At 38.5% G+C, this 17,313-nt stretch overlaps 1 protein-coding gene across 2 annotated transcripts in view; it reads right to left on the bottom strand.

The window, feature by feature from the left end:
- The window catches only part of UNC79 (unc-79 homolog, NALCN channel complex subunit), a 108,558-nt gene that overhangs the window by 59,641 nt on the left and 31,604 nt on the right, over positions 1-17,313 (bottom strand). Inside the window, exons 15-27 of one of the 2 annotated variants that reach the window (XM_058806978.1) lie at positions 14,836-15,026; positions 13,873-13,996; positions 12,454-12,594; positions 10,935-11,156; positions 10,075-10,302; positions 8,554-8,695; positions 8,083-8,162; positions 7,855-8,003; positions 6,653-6,810; positions 6,132-6,313; positions 4,663-4,864; positions 2,890-3,069; positions 1,802-1,867 (exon numbers count right to left, since the gene is read on the bottom strand). In XM_058806978.1, coding sequence (XP_058662961.1) covers positions 1,802-1,867; positions 2,890-3,069; positions 4,663-4,864; positions 6,132-6,313; positions 6,653-6,810; positions 7,855-8,003; positions 8,083-8,162; positions 8,554-8,695; positions 10,075-10,302; positions 10,935-11,156; positions 12,454-12,594; positions 13,873-13,996; positions 14,836-15,026 — 2,065 coding nt within the window. The remainder of the gene's footprint in view (positions 1-1,801; positions 1,868-2,889; positions 3,070-4,662; positions 4,865-6,131; positions 6,314-6,652; positions 6,811-7,854; positions 8,004-8,082; positions 8,163-8,553; positions 8,696-10,074; positions 10,303-10,934; positions 11,157-12,453; positions 12,595-13,872; positions 13,997-14,835; positions 15,027-17,313) is intronic. The other variant, XM_058806979.1, reaches the window with a different exon arrangement.

Here is a 17,313-nt window from a genome sequence, read left to right as displayed (position 1 = left end):
CAGATACAGACACCTATCCTCCCCAGACCTCATCAAAACCTTCTCACAAACACACAGCCAGGTAATATACAGCCTCCACACCCTAATTCAATCTAGCCTTATCTCCAAAGATTCATCTCTTTATTCATGTGTGCCTTATATCAGACCCCTTCACCTTCAAATTACTTTAAGATATATCACAATGTAACATAAAGCAGCAAATCAGAATGACATCATGCTTCATCATCCCAACTGTGATTTCTATAAGCGAAACTCTCTCAGTGACTGTCCAGGATACTGCACAGAACACAGGAATATGATCCTGGTGTTTAATCCATACAGAATGCACACTGAATTCAGCTTGCATTTGGACTGTGCAAGGATGCCTGGTTTAGATCTAGAAAGAACAGATGAGCATGAAAACTGGTTCCTTCAAGGGCTATGTATAAAATACATGTTTTTCTACAACAGTTGTACATCCTCCATTTAGGAGTCAGTCAGTTCCTTAGATGAAACACATATGCTCAGAACTGCCAATGTAGCATTAAAAACTGAAACAAACCTCAAAAAAATTTTTTTACAAACATACAAGCTTTTAGGAAGAAATAATAAATATTGGGCAGGAGAAAAGGGACAGTAATTAGTCTTCTAGTTTCCAAATCATCTGCCATATCCTGAATCACATTATCAGAATTTTCTTGAGCTCAGTAATTACAAGATACATGAAACATTTTATATACACATTTTTAGTGGAAACTTTGTTTTAACCTTAGGTGATGAACTACCTAAGCCTGGAAAGTAAAGTGTAGCAATATCAAAATACATCTAATAAAACCACAATGGGTAACAACGCCTACTGTGGGACTGACAGTTCTTATGCAACAAATTCCTTTAAGCCCAGTATTTAGCAGGTGGTTGGTGCTGTTAAATGAAGAACAATCATCCACTGATATACCTGTTTATTGCATCATGATGTCACTTGTTCCCTCTGTGAGCCTGTGACAACCCACACATATGTTCTGTAAGGAACTTGTTTATTTCCAGCTCTCACTGGGCTAGCACAGCAGGGCTATATCCTGATAACTCAGAAATTCCCCTATTTCATTTCACAGCTTAGTCAGCTCCCACAGTGACAAGGTATCTTCTTTTCAGCTGATCATCAAATAAGTTGATATATTTTGATTAGGAATTTGCATCTGTTGGAAGTATTTCAAGTCTTGAAGACAGAACATGAAAAGATCTGAATCTGACATCTTTTCATTTCCAAATCATCAGCCTACACAGCACTAACTGAGAGCAATAACTGTCAGTAGCCACAATTATTAAGAGATTCCTTGGATCCTGCTGTGCTACCTATTCTACAGAAGCCTGACAGAAGGGTGACATCTTCAGAAAATGTCAGTAAATACAAAATAAGGGACTTGAGATATTTATAAGCATGCAGAGTGTAATATACAGTACTGACAGGCAAAAGCATTCTGTCTGCTGTCTTTAAAATCTGAAGGACCCAAAGATCTGACTCAAAACAACTGACCCATGGGGCCAGTCTAGCAAATATTTACTTGTGGGCAATCAAACACAGGAGGGTGAGGCACTGCTGGCATAGCTGACGGACTCCAAAGTCTGTCTTACAACTAGAGGCAGCTTTCAGTACAGACTGAGAGCAAAGCTTCAATTTACACTTTTTGGAACCGTGCTGAAATGTGATTCATTTAGACAACTTCCATCTTGTGCAAGTTTATCTCATGATTCAGCAAGAAAGTCAGAGTTAGAGCCTTCCTTTTCCTGTTCCATCAAAACACACCTCTTTTGTCACACCCACCTGGTGTTTGTTCTGGTGTTCCTCCAAGTGCTGGTGCAGACTGCTCATGTCTAGTCAAGCTCACAGCTTTAGAAAAAAAACAAGAGCAACTCTGTTTAATAAGGCAGCACTGACATCTTACACTTAGCATACATTCAGTGCTAGCACATTTATGTTCGTTTACTCATGCACTGTTGTCAGGCAGTGAGTGTAACTGCTTAGAACATGTCACTTGTGTGCCCTACAGATTTTGTGCACTATGTTCTACAACTCTAATTTTCTCCATCATTTAATTTTGCTGGTACAAGAGTCAGCACACAGGAGTCCTTGTGCAGCATCAGTAATTGGTCATGAAGGATTACCTAAGAATTCCAAAATATTCAGGGGTACTGTGTTGGAAAGAATATATATTGTAGTGTTGGAAAGAAAATTACCTTTTAAGTTAATTGTTCACTAGCAACCAGATTTGAAAGTTTCATCAGTTCCTATTACATGGGTAAGAGCAATGTGAGAGGTTCAATTTAATCATAAAGAATAATCTGTGTTTGCAACATTCTCTAAATGAGAACAGACAAGCTTCATTTCTGCTAGGAAAGGTATCTGCATGGCACTCCAGACAATCCCATGGTTTTCCAGCAATAAGTCCTCCTGTAGAAGCCATCAGGAAAGACATGATGCATGGACATTGTTTCCTTACCAACAGAATGCCGAATATATTCAAAAATGCATTTGAGCCATTAACAGCTGTTTTTAAGACATCTAGCATATGCTGCATGCACTGATTAATAATTATAATTAATAAATATATTAGTAATAGAAGATTTTTTCAGTAAAATCTGTATCTATTTAAGACAAAACTACTGCATATTAGCCACAAATAAAAATAAAGATCTAGAAAAGACAAACTAGTTTGGGAGCATTTTATTCTGACCTTTTAAACAGACACATCTAGACACAATTTGTCTAAGTTCTTTGTCAAATGCCCTAACTTGTCATTATCAGAAACCAACTGGATAAATATTGACAACTCCACTGTGTACCCATCGACAGGATACGATCCATGGGGAGAAGATAGAGGTGTGTCACACAAACATAAACAGGTACTCAACGAATTTTGGTGGTTAGGGTTTCGGGAAGGGAGAGCGCTCTCTTGGACTCGGCGGGTCCCTTGACGCTGTCCCGCAGGGAGCGCACGCTCTTCTGGCGGTTACGCGCGAAACGAGCCCTCTTGATCTTCCACATTGCCGCATCACTGAGGTTGGCCACGTTTGTCCTGACAGCAGTGATAGCTTTGCAAATGCAATGGACCAAGTTAGGATTCATTCCACACCATGGGGAGGGGTCCTACTGCTGCCAAGTGCCAAATGCAACTGGGCCCCGGGTCCCACTTCAGCCAAGAAAGTTTCAAATGGGCCCACGGGGTCCATCTGCAAGGTACTCATGTGCATGCCCTCATTCTGAAAACCATACAACCCCAAGAGGCATAACTGTGTTAAAAGATTATGCTGGTCAAAAACAGATTCTTGAAGCCAAAAACTGAATTTCAGGCTAAGAGAATATGAGGTGCCCCCTATTTAAAACAGCAGAAATCTCACAAGTATGGATCACATTTGGTGTACTCAAACCTAACCATGGCCTCTAGTTTTGCCTTACTAACCTCCTGTTCTGCCTGCACCTACCATCCTGATTTTGAATTCAAAATTCTGTGAGTGTAGATTATGGAGTTACAGTGGTGTTATCAGCAGTATCACTGCATGTCTTAATGGGATCACCAATACTTTTTCACACTCATATCTACAGTGCACTGGAACCCTTTGAGTTTAATCATCTGAGTGACTGAAGTCAGTGAGCCCATCCTTTGCATCACCCATCTCTTTGAAATGGCAAAGAAAAAGGTTCAAAAGAAATCTGATCATTTTCTTGTGCTTATTTTAAATCACTCAAAAATATTCCTATTTAAAGATATTGCCCTACATTTGCAGCCAGAGGTGTTAGAAACTAGTGGCAAGACACCCTCCTCAGGCCACCCCAGCAGTTCCCAGCATTGGATCAAGCTACTCACATATGGAGAAGAATATACCTTTGCAGTTCCACCCCTGTCCTGTGGAGCAGTCACAGCACCTAGACTTTTTTAGGTACTGGGCTCCATGCAAATGTAGAAGGAAGCATTAGGCTGCTGAGGGAACATGCACTGTTCAAACAGCTGCTCCCATCTCCTCCAGGAAATGGAAATAGATCTGACTCATAGGCCACCACTTGGGTTAGGAAGTTTTCAATTATTCGGCATTCTAAAAATTTATACATGAATTAATTTTTAGTGCCTCTCTAGTGAAAGGAAGATTTGGTTTCTCATTTAGAAATCAAGTACGAACAGGACAAACATTTAAAAACATTTGTCACTGCAAAAATAGTTAACTGAGCACTGGCTCTAGGAGTCCATGTATCTCTTACACTGCGCCACACACATTGGGGCTTTTCAGAGGTCAAACAGCTCCTAGGGCTGACTTTGTACAGACCACCACAGGACAGGACTGGGCATGATCTGGAACTTGAAGAACAGCAACTGTGACAGCATTAGAACTTCTACAATAGAACAAGTGGGTTAGTGTGGGTTGCAGGTGATCATAGAATCAGACCACAATTCAACCAAGGCTGGTAATCGCATCCTAATGAGCAAAACACAACACCCAAAAGTGCAACAGCCTAATCTGTATTCAGGAAGTAAAAAATGCTAACTTCAATTTATTTTATTTTGGCCTCAAAGATTACTTAATTTCGGAGAATTTATATACATGAGACCTGCAACTCTGTCAGACTCTTGCAAGCAGCTAAAATTCCAGAAGCTGGTAAAAAGCAATCAGATTCATTTGAAATATGCTTACTTGTTGGGAAAGGAAATTCTTTGTTGCAGTCCAGATGAAGCTGAGCCTCCAAACTCAGGGTCTCAAAGCGATTCACAAAGAACTCCCAGCTCAAAGCTGGGATGTCTGCTTTTAGAAAATGAAGTAGCAAAAGCTTACTAAGAATTGTGGGCCTGTCCTTGACAACTGTGTCAAACTGGAAATCAAGGCAGAGGCAGAGACCCTATAGAGGGAAACAAAGAAAACAATATATAACTGAGATATGAGATCTCTTAAGGATTTTTTTAAATAAAGGATGGTCAAAGCTCCTAACTTCTCCTGTCGGTTAACACAGGATCAACGTTTAGTTCCTTTTTTCTACCAAGTCCTTTAAATCAGAACTAATGCTACTGGTATCAGGGAGAGAGTAAGGTAAGTAAAGAGATAAATAAGCATCATATTTTGAATGTAGAATTTTCTAAGATTTTGAGTAATACAAAGGTACAGGCAAAGTTCTATCCTACTGCATATTTGGTACATAATATCAAAGTGCTTTGCTCACGCTCCCCATCTGAGAAAAATGTTACATTTATGTAACTGAATCAAGCCCTTAATTACAAAAAGAATGAATCACCAAGGTTAAACAGGGGAAGCAAGATTAGACTGTGAAGTGTATCAGAGGCACTTAGCCTGAAAATTCTTCTGTACAATATCTGCACTAGAATTTTGACTGGACTGTCGAGATTTATGTTTGATAAGAAAGCCCACATATTGAATATGAAAGTGCAGTATACTGGTCCCATTGAACCCAAGTTCAGTAATAGTGTCACTGAACTCAATTTCTCTAGAAATTATTTTGAAAAGGTACCAAATGGAATTAAACTAGCAAACATTAACAGCTTTTTGGAGGCAGTAACCCTGAGATCTTTAAAATACATATTCATTCTATTCTCCACAGAACTAGAACTGAATTGTTCTATGAGATTTATTTTTTTTATCTTGCTTTTCTCTCTTAGATTAAATCTCTGCTTAGATTTAATCATGAGAATCATGACTGGCAGGCTCTCTGACACTCATAATATTACATGTCTAAGTGAATCTTGAAAAGATCAAGATCAGGTTTGGTTTTGCTCAAATATATTTTCTCACTGTGAGCTCAGCAGGGTCTCATAAGACTTAGAAATTTATTTTTTTAATTGTAAAATACCAAATTATTTTCAAATAATAAAAAAAAAAGTTGTTTTCTACAACAGCAGTTCAAACACAATAATCCTCTGCAGCCATCAAAATATTTATGGTTCGACTTGATCTTAAGAATTCTTTTTTGCATGATTCCAAGTTGGGGTAGGGCAGTATCATTCCCCTTGGTTATTTTGTGCATATGCCAAGTACCAAGACCAGCAATGCTTGCTAAAGAAGTATTAGCAGGGACTGTGATGTTGTACATGTGAACTCCAGGTGAAAAGGCAGCTTCCCACTGGAATGTATTTTTTCCCCTGTAGCACACTCACCTGTAAAGCTGGCCTCTTTATGGTGTCAAGTAATAGTCCAGCTCTTGTAGCCACTGCTGGGTTAACATCTTCCACAGCAGTCAGGAAACAGCAGAATGCATGAGCCAAAGAGTACTTCAGTAGGTGGTTTTTTGTCACAGAGTGAATGTCCAAAAATCTGCACAACACAGCCACTTTCTCAACTGTAGCAGTGAGACGAGAGGCATATTCATTTAGGCAATGCTTTATGTACTGATTAATACACAGATTAATACATAGAAATATGCACAGCTGAGAAAGTAACAAAGAAAACTAGCTAGAAAGAGCTATAATTTTGATTTTTTATTATCCAAAATGTCTCATCTTCCCCTTTATTTTACTGCACACTGTTTTGCCATAGTTTAGCACCAAACTATCTCCAAAACTCTGCAAAGCAGCAAAAAGTTCATCATCTGCTATATGTCTCCTCAGTTACTGCAGAGAGAGCTCTACTTCTTCAGAGAAGAAACAAAGGGAAAATAAAGTACATTTCTCAGGCCTACCTGCTTCAAATCTCATCTTCCAGTCTTTACTGTTGAAATTGCTGTTTATGATTGTCCAGAAAATGTCAGCTCCATGAGGAAGTGAAAGGGCATGAAGAAGAAGTGGGACTGCCAGGGAAGAAAGCTGAGAAAATTCAGACTTCACAACTCCCCATAAGCTGGCAAGACAAAAAAGAGCAAGCCTGCTTATAAAGACACTCCCTTGATATCCTTTCTTATAAATGTAAAGAACTTTCCATGAAAATCTCTATGAGCCATGCTGGGCATTTATGTGAATACTACAGAGTGGATTGTAGTAAAAACAGAGTAGGAAAAAAGAGCTACTTGCAAATCTTCAACTACAGCATTTTTTATTGAAAATCTAGGTTCAAAATTCCTCACTTTGAAGTATTTCATTTTGAAAGAGTTTGCCTAGTTCAAGACAACTGCCATGGAACACAGTCTGTGCTACGAATTAGGAGTTTCAGCATGACCACATAAGCCACATGAACTATCTTGACACCAAAAATCATGTGCATCCACAAATAACTAAGAAGCTGGATATTCACAATTTGCTGGTATAGATTCAGGACAGATTCTCCAGGCTGCTAAAACCCTCAGTCTTGTGAGATGCTCAGTGAAATTGATACAGAGCAGCTGTTAAGTGCTGACAAACAGTATTTCAGAAGATGATATGCTGATGTTTACTCAGCTAGTTTTCTTCAGAGTCCCTTTCTCCAAAGATAATCTTAAAAGGCACAGATTACAATCCAATTCACTCTAAGTGAACAAACTTCCTGTCCCTCACAAAAAATAAGGTGAATTACTATTGTTGTCTCAGCTTTAATGCTAAGGCCCTATAAACTGTGTGCCTGCCTTCACAACATCCTTTATTTTATTTTGCAGAGTATAGGAAGACTATATATATATGTATACTGATATACACATCAGTCTCAGGTAATGGTGTTATTGAATATGAGAGAGTCTGACTCATTGCAAAAGAGGTGGTTCACAATAGAGTAGCCATAATGGACACTGCAGGGTTACCCTGACTTCATTTACATCTTAATTAGCCTGTTCAATAACTTTCTTAATCTTTCCACAATTCTTCTACCACTCTTGTTAATTTCCCATAGTAAACTTGCAAATTCTTCGACACTAACAAAAATGTATACCTGGAGAACCAATGAAGTGTGAAGACAAAATGTGCAATAATAACCCACCTTGCAATCAACATGTGATCTTGAATATAGGCAAGAAATTGTGGATGGTCTTTTCTTGCTATATACAGGCATTCCCCATGAAGACACAGGATCTTCAGACAATTCAGCATGTTAAAAAGAATGTCTGGTTCTTCAAACCTTGACATTTCCTGTGTAAACAGATGTTTCTCTCTCAACACAATGACATCACCAACAATACAAACTAAACTAACAAGCAATCAATGTTACCTGCAATATCGTGTATATGAGCTTCAAGGTAACTGGAAGCTGCTGATAACAAAACTTCCTTTCTGTGTCATTCTTTATTGCTGTTAAAAATGTAAGTTACAGACAATATTAAAATTCTTTTATCTATGAATTCAAAATGAAACTAAAGGATGTCAAGGTGATGAGAGATAAATTAGTTCTAGGCACATTACCCTGCAGTCAGCAAAGTTTGCATAACATGGAATGTGGCATCTAATGTTTTGGCTACTTTATATGTTCAAAAAGCCTAGACTTCTTTTAACACTTTTGGGAGACAGTCACACTTGCTATCAACTTTTCTACAGCCTATCCAATTAATATGTTGAAAGAATTAAATGCATGATAAAAAAAGTGACTGTGCACTGTTGGACTTAAAAGACTGCTTGTATTGTACATGAGTATAAGCATTTCTTTTAAAGCCTTAGTGCAATAACCTTTTCAGCCTCTACCTACCGGCATTTTCTGTGGTCTCTGTGTGATTTCCTGGGTTTTCTCCATGCTTTGGTGCTGATTTGTCTTCCTCTTCTCCTTCAGTTCCTATAATAAACTCAGGTCTAGTATACAGAAGACTATCCTCGAGGTTATCTGTGGGCTCCTTTAAGAATATAATAAGTTAAATTCATTTCTTGATGTTACCTACATACATGAGGCCATATCCTGCTGACTAAGCTACATTTGGTGTGACAAACTGAGCTCAAATGAGACATTCTTTGTTTAGTTCCTTGTATATTTATGCACTCAAATCACCTGCATATCTAAAATTTTGCATCAGCAAATGTATACTGACAAAAAAGTGTGTTTCTGACATTGATTTAACAGAAACTGTATATCCATATTGGAGCTGAGGTGGATTCAATCTAGGGCCAATACTTCACCAAGTTTGTCATCTTTGCCTGAAAGGAGTAACAGACAGGAGCAGGGTGTTTCCTGCACTACTGTGGAGTTACAGGCTTAGGGGCAGGAACTACCTCAGCCACTTTTACACTGAAAACTGTAAACTCCAGGCTGTGTGGCAAGGAGCACAGGATTAAAGGCCCCCATTGTGATATTTATGTTGTAAATTTCAGGGTGAAGTCTGGAAGTGTCCCAGCACCCAAAAGACTGCACTACTCACTAATTTGCTATTGAGATGAGAATCTGTACTGGAGGGGCATGAGATGATTTTTCTAGCATAAATACTATATTGACTACTATGTGCAAAATATCTACTTATCACATACACATGAAATGAAATTCTGAAAATTTGACACATAACAAGCCATCACTATTCCCTCCATGGAAGAAAAAAGCTAATAAAAATCTGCTACTAACACACTACAGCAAATGAGCATCAGAATAAATGGAATGATGCTTTCTTCTCAACTACCAGATGGAACAGTTACATGTAATAGATATCCAGCTTAAAATAAATTCATCAGACCACCACCACCACAAGAAATTTTCCAATTCTTCTGCAAAGCTACAGAGAACTTTAATGATAACTAGTGACTAGAGAGTACATATCTGAGTCTGATAAAGTTGGATACTCAACCTGAAGTAAAATCATTTTTCACACAGTGTTCAGGATTTCAAACAGTCAAGTTCCAGCTAAGGCTTGCTCACTTGACGGCTGCTTCACTCAAAATCATTAATCATTTCAAAGTATCCACCCCTTGCTTTTAACAAAAGGTAAGTATTAACACTTTACATTTTATTTGAGACGCAGTAGGATTGGAGTGATGAATGTCCAAAGTGAAATAGCACTTCAGTGTTCATGGGGGAAGAGTTCATGGTGGATGAATATTGCCATCTTCCCTGGGTTCTTTGAATCAGTTCAAACTCAGGAAATTTTACAGTTCAATGGCATTTTGCTTTAACCTCCCAAATCCTTCATGCCAAAAGCCAGTGTAGCTTTGCTTCCTGAGCACAATGGAATGAGAATAGTGAAGGAGTTGCAGCACACCAATAATACAGATTCTTTCCTGTTCTACTTACCACAAGCCTGATTTCTTCCTTTGGAGCAAGCTGCTCCAGCAGCTCAAAACCTAGCTGGTAACATAGAATGCTGGACTGGCACAGACCACATTCAACTGATTTTTCATCTTTCTGACAGGTGTGAGAACCACCCCAGGGTGCCTGAAACACATTGTTTATGATGGATATTATATCTTTTGAGATGCTGTTCTCCAAGCCCAAAGTGACACCATCATCCTGGAGTTCCATCTGAAAGAAAGTGAAAAGAGTAAGGATTTATTATTAATTTAAAAGGCAGAGTATAAACCATGTGCCTCTTCCTACATTTCTGCTAGTTTTATATTACAGTACTGGGAAGAATCTGAGATAAACTGTAACTCAGAATTTTAAATTGCCATTGGCGTTAAGGCCCAAGCTCAAAAAGCTAGAGTAAATAGACAATTTCAAGAATAGAATCTATTAATTTTACCTGGAGACTGTAATCCAAAACAAGTGTCCTTGAATTCACAATGTAGAAACTTAGCTATCCAAAAATTGATAACCTAAGCTTATCAACAAATCTCTGCCACTAGTCTGTAAAAATAAACAAAGCTCCAAGGAGAAGTTCCTTTCACTAGTGTCAGGTTAATATCTAATCTGAATGTGGAGCTATCTAACTTCTTTGAACATTAACCTATAATTTCTATAGAGATAAAGACAGATGACAGCTGTACTGGGATTTAAATGCCTTACACTTCATGCCAGGCCCTTAGCAGAAACAGAATCAATACAGGATCAAAAGAATCAATGCCAGGCCCTAAGGAGAATGAATAAAGGAGAGCCAAAAGTGACTACAGAACTTCAGCGTTCCTTTCACGTGGATGTTTTTCTTCTGCAAGTACCTGCTTCAGGATTAGATCAAACATCAGAATGAAGCAATTAAGATTCATTTCCTCATCTTCACACTCAAAATCAATTGTTTTTCCACTAGGATGTCCAAAATTCTTGAAAGGGCTCTGAAAAGGACTACGTATTGGGCTCCGAAATGGGCTCTGGAAGGGGCTTGGGAAAGGACTCAGCATGTTGTGCTGAACTCTGCGCCCAGGGTCAGAAGCAACGCTCACCTGAAAACATAAAAAAATCAACATGTCCAAATGACTGTTAGACACTTAAGCAATCTCATTCTATAAGAAATGCCAAAAATAGCAAGAACTCTGACAGCCCTGCTACTCCCTTGTGTAGCTTTTTTTGCAAAATATACAGGTGTCCCTTATTAACACCACTGAGCGATAAGATACAGTGGAAGTACAGGAACCATATTCTGCCCAGATGATACATTCTCTCAAGCTAAGTGGCTGACATCCATTATGTTATTCCTCTAAGGAGAATTTCAACATCCAAAGACAAACCGAAAATTGGTGCAGGCAGTAAAACAGCCACCAGGTTACAATGATCTGCTCCATAATCCATGGACACTGACTTTAGCAGGAGCCTAACAAAGGAGCCCACCCCAAGAGAACTTTGTTAACTTAAGACTGTACCAAGGATACAGCTAGCTGGAAATGAGCTAGACACAATGGCAGTAAGTTGTGTATGTCTGCACTGATTTATGCCCACACCACAGCTAAAACACCCTGAGAACTTCTAGGCATTTCAGGGAGATACACACTTTGATGACACACCAGGTCAATTTTCACACCAGCTATGGTCTGAAAGACCAGACAGAAAGTTGAATCATTTTTTCTGCTTAGTTTAGAAGTGATCATGGGCTAGGTGTGGCAGTGCTCTCTGCAGAGCTGTATCAGAAGACTGGCAGACTACACATAAGGAGTCATCAACTGCCTAGATGCTCTAGTTCCTTAAATGTAAGGAATCAGATCTTTCAAGCAACCTTGTTCCTGGTGTCCTTGAAGCACTTCATCCAAACTACTGAGAAGTTAAGTCACATCAGACCAAGTATGTGTAGTATCTATGTATTTGTACATATTCTCTTCCAGACCATAAGCCTTTGACAGACAACTTTAGATCACATTCTGCATCTCTTGTGTTTGGTACAAAAAATGCAGGGAATGAGAAATAAATTTTTCTCTCTCACTCTTTCAAAACATACCTGGGCCCACCAAGATCATACCAGAGCACAGAGGTCATTCTGGATGACCAGTTGTCCATAACAGTTTGTTCCTGATGCAAAGAATCAAACAGCTTGAAAAAGATACTGAGTTCCTACCTGTGTTACCATTACTCTTTTATATGACAGAGCAATATTAACTGAAGTCATGCCAATTTTCTTTGATTTTCAAAATGTATACTGTTTTCAATCAAATGCTGCCATATTGAAAGATGTTTTTTAATTGTTCATGTGGACTCTATCAGGAAGATTGTTATAAGCAAAAAAAAATAAGCAGGATAAATAACAGTTACCCTCCGAGCTGCAAGATTTCCTGCCAGTTCACTGACTCTTGATTTTCTTTGATTTGCTAATTCTTTTACAGAATTAACTCCATCAGAAAACATGCTGATTAGTAACTGAAGAGGAACCACAATGTCTAGTTCAGACAACACCTAAGGAAAGACAATAAATAAGAAAGCATGAGTTTCAAGTTGGATCACAAACACCAGCTACTTTATATGCATTTTTGTAACATGATCCTCAGCTCAGCAAGTTCTCTGCATTTAATTTTGGTATTCAATGAGGTGAGGTGCAAGCTTAGATTTCTGTTATAATCAGGGCAAAATAAAACAGGCACTTTCAAAATATTTGTTGGCATCCACTTGGTGCACCTTGAGAGCAGTTTCATGCACACACACACAGGGATGTGGAGTAATTCCACAAAAATATTTTTGTAAAGCAGAAATATTACCAATACTTGAATTAATAACTTTTTTTAAATTATTCCTTAAAACTGAATTGTTTATTTTATTCTAAGAATTTGTTCAGAATGGTAGCCTACAGGTATCAACATAGTGACAGAATTGTTAATTGCACATCACTTGGAGAACATTCCCAATCTATTATGCCTCTGTTACTCAGATAAATATAAACTCATTTGCACTTGTCATTAAGTGTTATTAATTCAAGAAAAATCTAAAAAAAATCATGCTTTACTTGAAAACTCTGTAGACCTAAAAACCTAAAATTATATTCAGGTAAATTGGTCTTTGTAGAGGTTTAATTAAAATAACCCTCAGCAGGAAAGAAGCAATAATGAAAAGTACAGGTATTATTTTGAGGTGCTGTGGAAAATTTTGTACCCTTTTTGAATTCATTGCCCTCATCTGACATGATTATCCCTGTAGCTCCCTGTAACATTGGGTGAATGCCAGTTTTGTGGGCAAATATAGCACAAAAAGGCGAGAGCAGCAGAAAACTTGGTGGGTACAGAGCTAGTCTAATCCAGCTCTTCAAATGCAGAAACAACTACAGCTGTTTCTGGAGTCTGGAATTAATTTTAGAATCTACAGACCAATTTCTGTGGAGACCAAAAAGTAATGCTGTAAAAAAGTCAGCCAGCTGAATGGCTCTAAAGACTCAACTGACAACAAAGGTTTTCTTTAAAAAAGGCTAAAGAAATTCCCAGGCTTCCATTTTTAAAGAATCACAAAATCATTTAGGTTACAAAAGACCCCCAAGATTACTGAGTGCAACCTTTGACTGCTTCCCACCTTGTCAGCTAGGTTATTGCTCATGATGGGTTGGCAACACTCAGGGTCTGTCTACCAACCATCCTTATATTGTGGAGCTAAGCAAAGGGCAGAAAGGGTGCATCAACTTCAGAAAAGCAGATTCTTTTTCAAAATTATCAGCTGTTTCAGCATGACTTGTCAAGCAAGGACACTTACATGCAGCCAGAGCAAAGCCTGCTCTTGCACAGAAGATGGATACCCTGTGAATCGACAGCTAATAAACCCAAACATCTCCTCCAAGGAGAAAGGGAGAGGACAGAGCTCAGTGTCAAACATTTTGCTGAAAAATAGAACAAAAATGTAGCATCACTGAGTTAGCATGGCATACACTGTGTGAGATAGAAGAGAAAACTGGTAGGAAGCTAATCTTACTTGCAGCCTCACCCTCCACAGGAGCTGAGCTAGGCTGCTGATACCACCTGTCCTGACTATACAAGGCCATCTCTCAATTTGGTGATGCACCTTAAGAATTCATACCACATATGTCCAATTTCATTTGATAGCAATATCTTTTCCAACATCCAATGCAAAATTTGGAAAACTTCTCATCTCACTAGTCCATTATTCCATGTTTGCACTAAAAAAAGTTTACAGCAATACCTACAAATATTAACTTACAGTCAGTTTCAGAGCCCTGTCATCAGTTTAAAGGCAATGTGAAGTTTTACCATCAAAGTCATAAACCAGACATAAAATTATGATTCCACCACCGATCTTATTCTGGTGTTTCCTTTGCTCAAAGGGGAAGATATGAGCTAAACAAATACAGCTCTACTAATCCCCACCATTTCTCATCAACTGGAAAGGAGGAGAAAGATGGTCCTTCCAACACGCTTCAGGAAGGATCAGCTTTCTAAAAATTTCTAAAAATATGCATTGCTCACATCAAAGAAGAATCCATGTAGTTGGCTCTCGACTCAAAGATATGGGGGGCAATAAAAGAAAACTTTCCCAAACTTAAATCCTTTAAACATAAGATACAAAAACAAATCCAAAGCATTCACTCACTGCTGCCTATTGCACACACAGGTGTTTTAATTAGTTGTCACCATCTTACAATGCTAAAACCCTCAACAACCATACGCAAAACCAGAATGATTCCAACATAAGCCTACATACCTCAGCACTTCCCGAAACTCTTTCAGTTGGTTATCGGGCACTTCTGTCCTTATAGCTTCCAGCCACTCTGGCATGATACACTCCCACACCGACTGGTTTATCACATTGTATGGAATCAAGCAAAGGATTCGGTTCAGCCCTTCTTTTAACTGGGTTACAGCACTACATGATTTGTCCCAGTATCCACCAACCTGTGGGTATTTCAAAAAACCATACTGATGAACTATTGTAAATGCAGGTCCACCAATGAGGGGAGAGAATGATGCATCTGACTCCATCTTATCAGAAGGCTAATTTATTACTTTATTATACTGTATTTTATTAAAGAATACTATACTATACTACAGAATACAGAAAAGATACTTACTGCATGTTAAAAAGATAATAATGAAAACTCATGACTTTTTCCAGAGTCCTGGCACAGCTTGGCCCTGATTAGCCAATGAGTCAAAACAACTCACACTGGAGTCCAATCAAACAATCACCTTGGGTAAACAATCTCCAAACACATTCCACATGAGCACAACACAGGAGAAGCACATGAGATAAGAATTGTTTTCCTTTTCTCTGAGGCCCCTCGCTGGCTTTCAGCTTCCCAGGAGAAAAACCCTGGGTGAAGAAATTTTTTTCAGAGAATGTGAATACCACAAAGAACAACATTTCTAGTCCCTGTAACTTGCTCACTATCACAAATTTGCTCAGTGTGTTGCAGCCAGAAAATTTTTGGAGGTGATCGTTAATAACTTCAAGGCAGAATTCAGAATTCAGCCATGGAGCTGCATTGTTTTTTCCTCTTTAATTTCACTTACAGTCCACAAAAGCCTTGTCCAAGACTTAAATGAAGTTTGCTCACTTTCAGGGCATGATTCAGTGTATTATTATTTATAATTCTCAAAAAGGCACAGATTTATTTGGTCAAACTTGCAACATCAATTTTTTGCTCTGAGAAACTTGTTACAGTACTGGGTCTTTATTCTGAAAATCTTGGTCTGTACAAGGTGTTCTTTCATGGGTGTTAGTTCAGGGTTTTTTGAAAAAAGGTTCCCAGTGATAGAAGCAAAAAAATATGCTTCCACGTATTTAAGTAATTGGCATACAGAGATTAATTATTCTAACTGACCTCAGCTCACATCTGCTGTTCCTGACTAATGGCTCTAGAGATGCCTGCTGTTTTGGCAGCAATTACTGGTAATCTCAGCCAGCAAACTATTTTTCCTTCATTCATCACAGCTAATTTCATGGCTATTTGTCTTCATGTTCTAGTGAAGTCTTGCAAATCTGGCAAGTTTTTGGTCCAGTCTTAAGTATTGCTGTAGGGGGTAAAAAAACTGAAAAGAAGGGCTGGATCCAAGGAAAAAAACTGCAAGAGATTACAGCATGAGCTTCAGTCCTTCTTTCACCCCTTGATCTCAAAGCCATGGTCTCTTTTGTTCAGTTTCTAACATTTGAAGCATCCACCCACCTCTCAGTGTGCCCCAGCTGACCTACTAGCGTCCCAGCAGCAATGGTTAGTGAGTAAAACATGTCCATGCTGGTCTGCACACATACAGCAAATCCCATACATTACATCAGGAAAAACCCACAATGTACAGTTCATGTCTGATGATGTAATACATCACATGAAGTCTTTATGGCTCTTCCAAGTCTAGCCACTTAATTTTAGGAAACAAGCCCAACATGTCCTCTGGACATTTTGCATGAGAGTCTCAAAAAAAAAAAAGTCTTTCAAAAGCATGATTAAGTGGTGAGTTCTGCTTCATAACTAATGGACAGAAAGAATGACTCTTTTTAGAAGAGGCTGCACCAATGGTTGCACTTAGGCACCCTGGATAACCTTCCAGGTAAACCTCTCTCTCTCCATCAGCACCAAGGCAAACCCCGTCAGACTGGGATCTTAATTGAGTCACTCAAATTAGGTCTCTGAAGTTAGCATCAGTGTTCCCAGAGTTCCCTTCAGAGTCACTCAAATTAGGTCTCTGAAGTTAGCATCAGTGTTCCCAGAGTTCCCTTCAGTAACAACTGTGTGATTTCAAAAACCTTAATTCACAGCTGCAGAGATGAAGTATGCAAAGAACAAAGAAACATACTAAAGGATAGGCTTATATCTGGGAGTAGGCAAATGATACCTTTTAGCAAATACGTGTTTGGGTACTTCAGCAGCATAATGGAAATGTGACACTATCAAAAACATACAGTATCTTTCAATATCTATAATATTCTTCCAAACTGCCTTCACATCATTGTAAAAAATGCCTACTTTCTAACAAAGTAAAACTAGAAATGCTGTGAAAAGGAAAAATGTGGTGGTGTTCACAGGGAACTTAGGATGAGGGAAGAGACAAGAATGTTCATGTTTCAGAAGGCTTGATTTATTATTTTATTATAAATATTATATTAAAACTAAAAGATTATAAGAAAGGTTTTCATCAGAAGGCTAGCTAAGAATAGAAAAGGAATGATAACAAAGGCTTGTGACTG

This window comes from Ammospiza caudacuta, chromosome 6 (genome assembly GCF_027887145.1).
Source record: "Ammospiza caudacuta isolate bAmmCau1 chromosome 6, bAmmCau1.pri, whole genome shotgun sequence".
Lineage (NCBI taxonomy): Eukaryota > Metazoa > Chordata > Aves > Passeriformes > Passerellidae > Ammospiza > Ammospiza caudacuta.
This window is presented reverse-complemented; position numbering and strand designations above follow the sequence as displayed.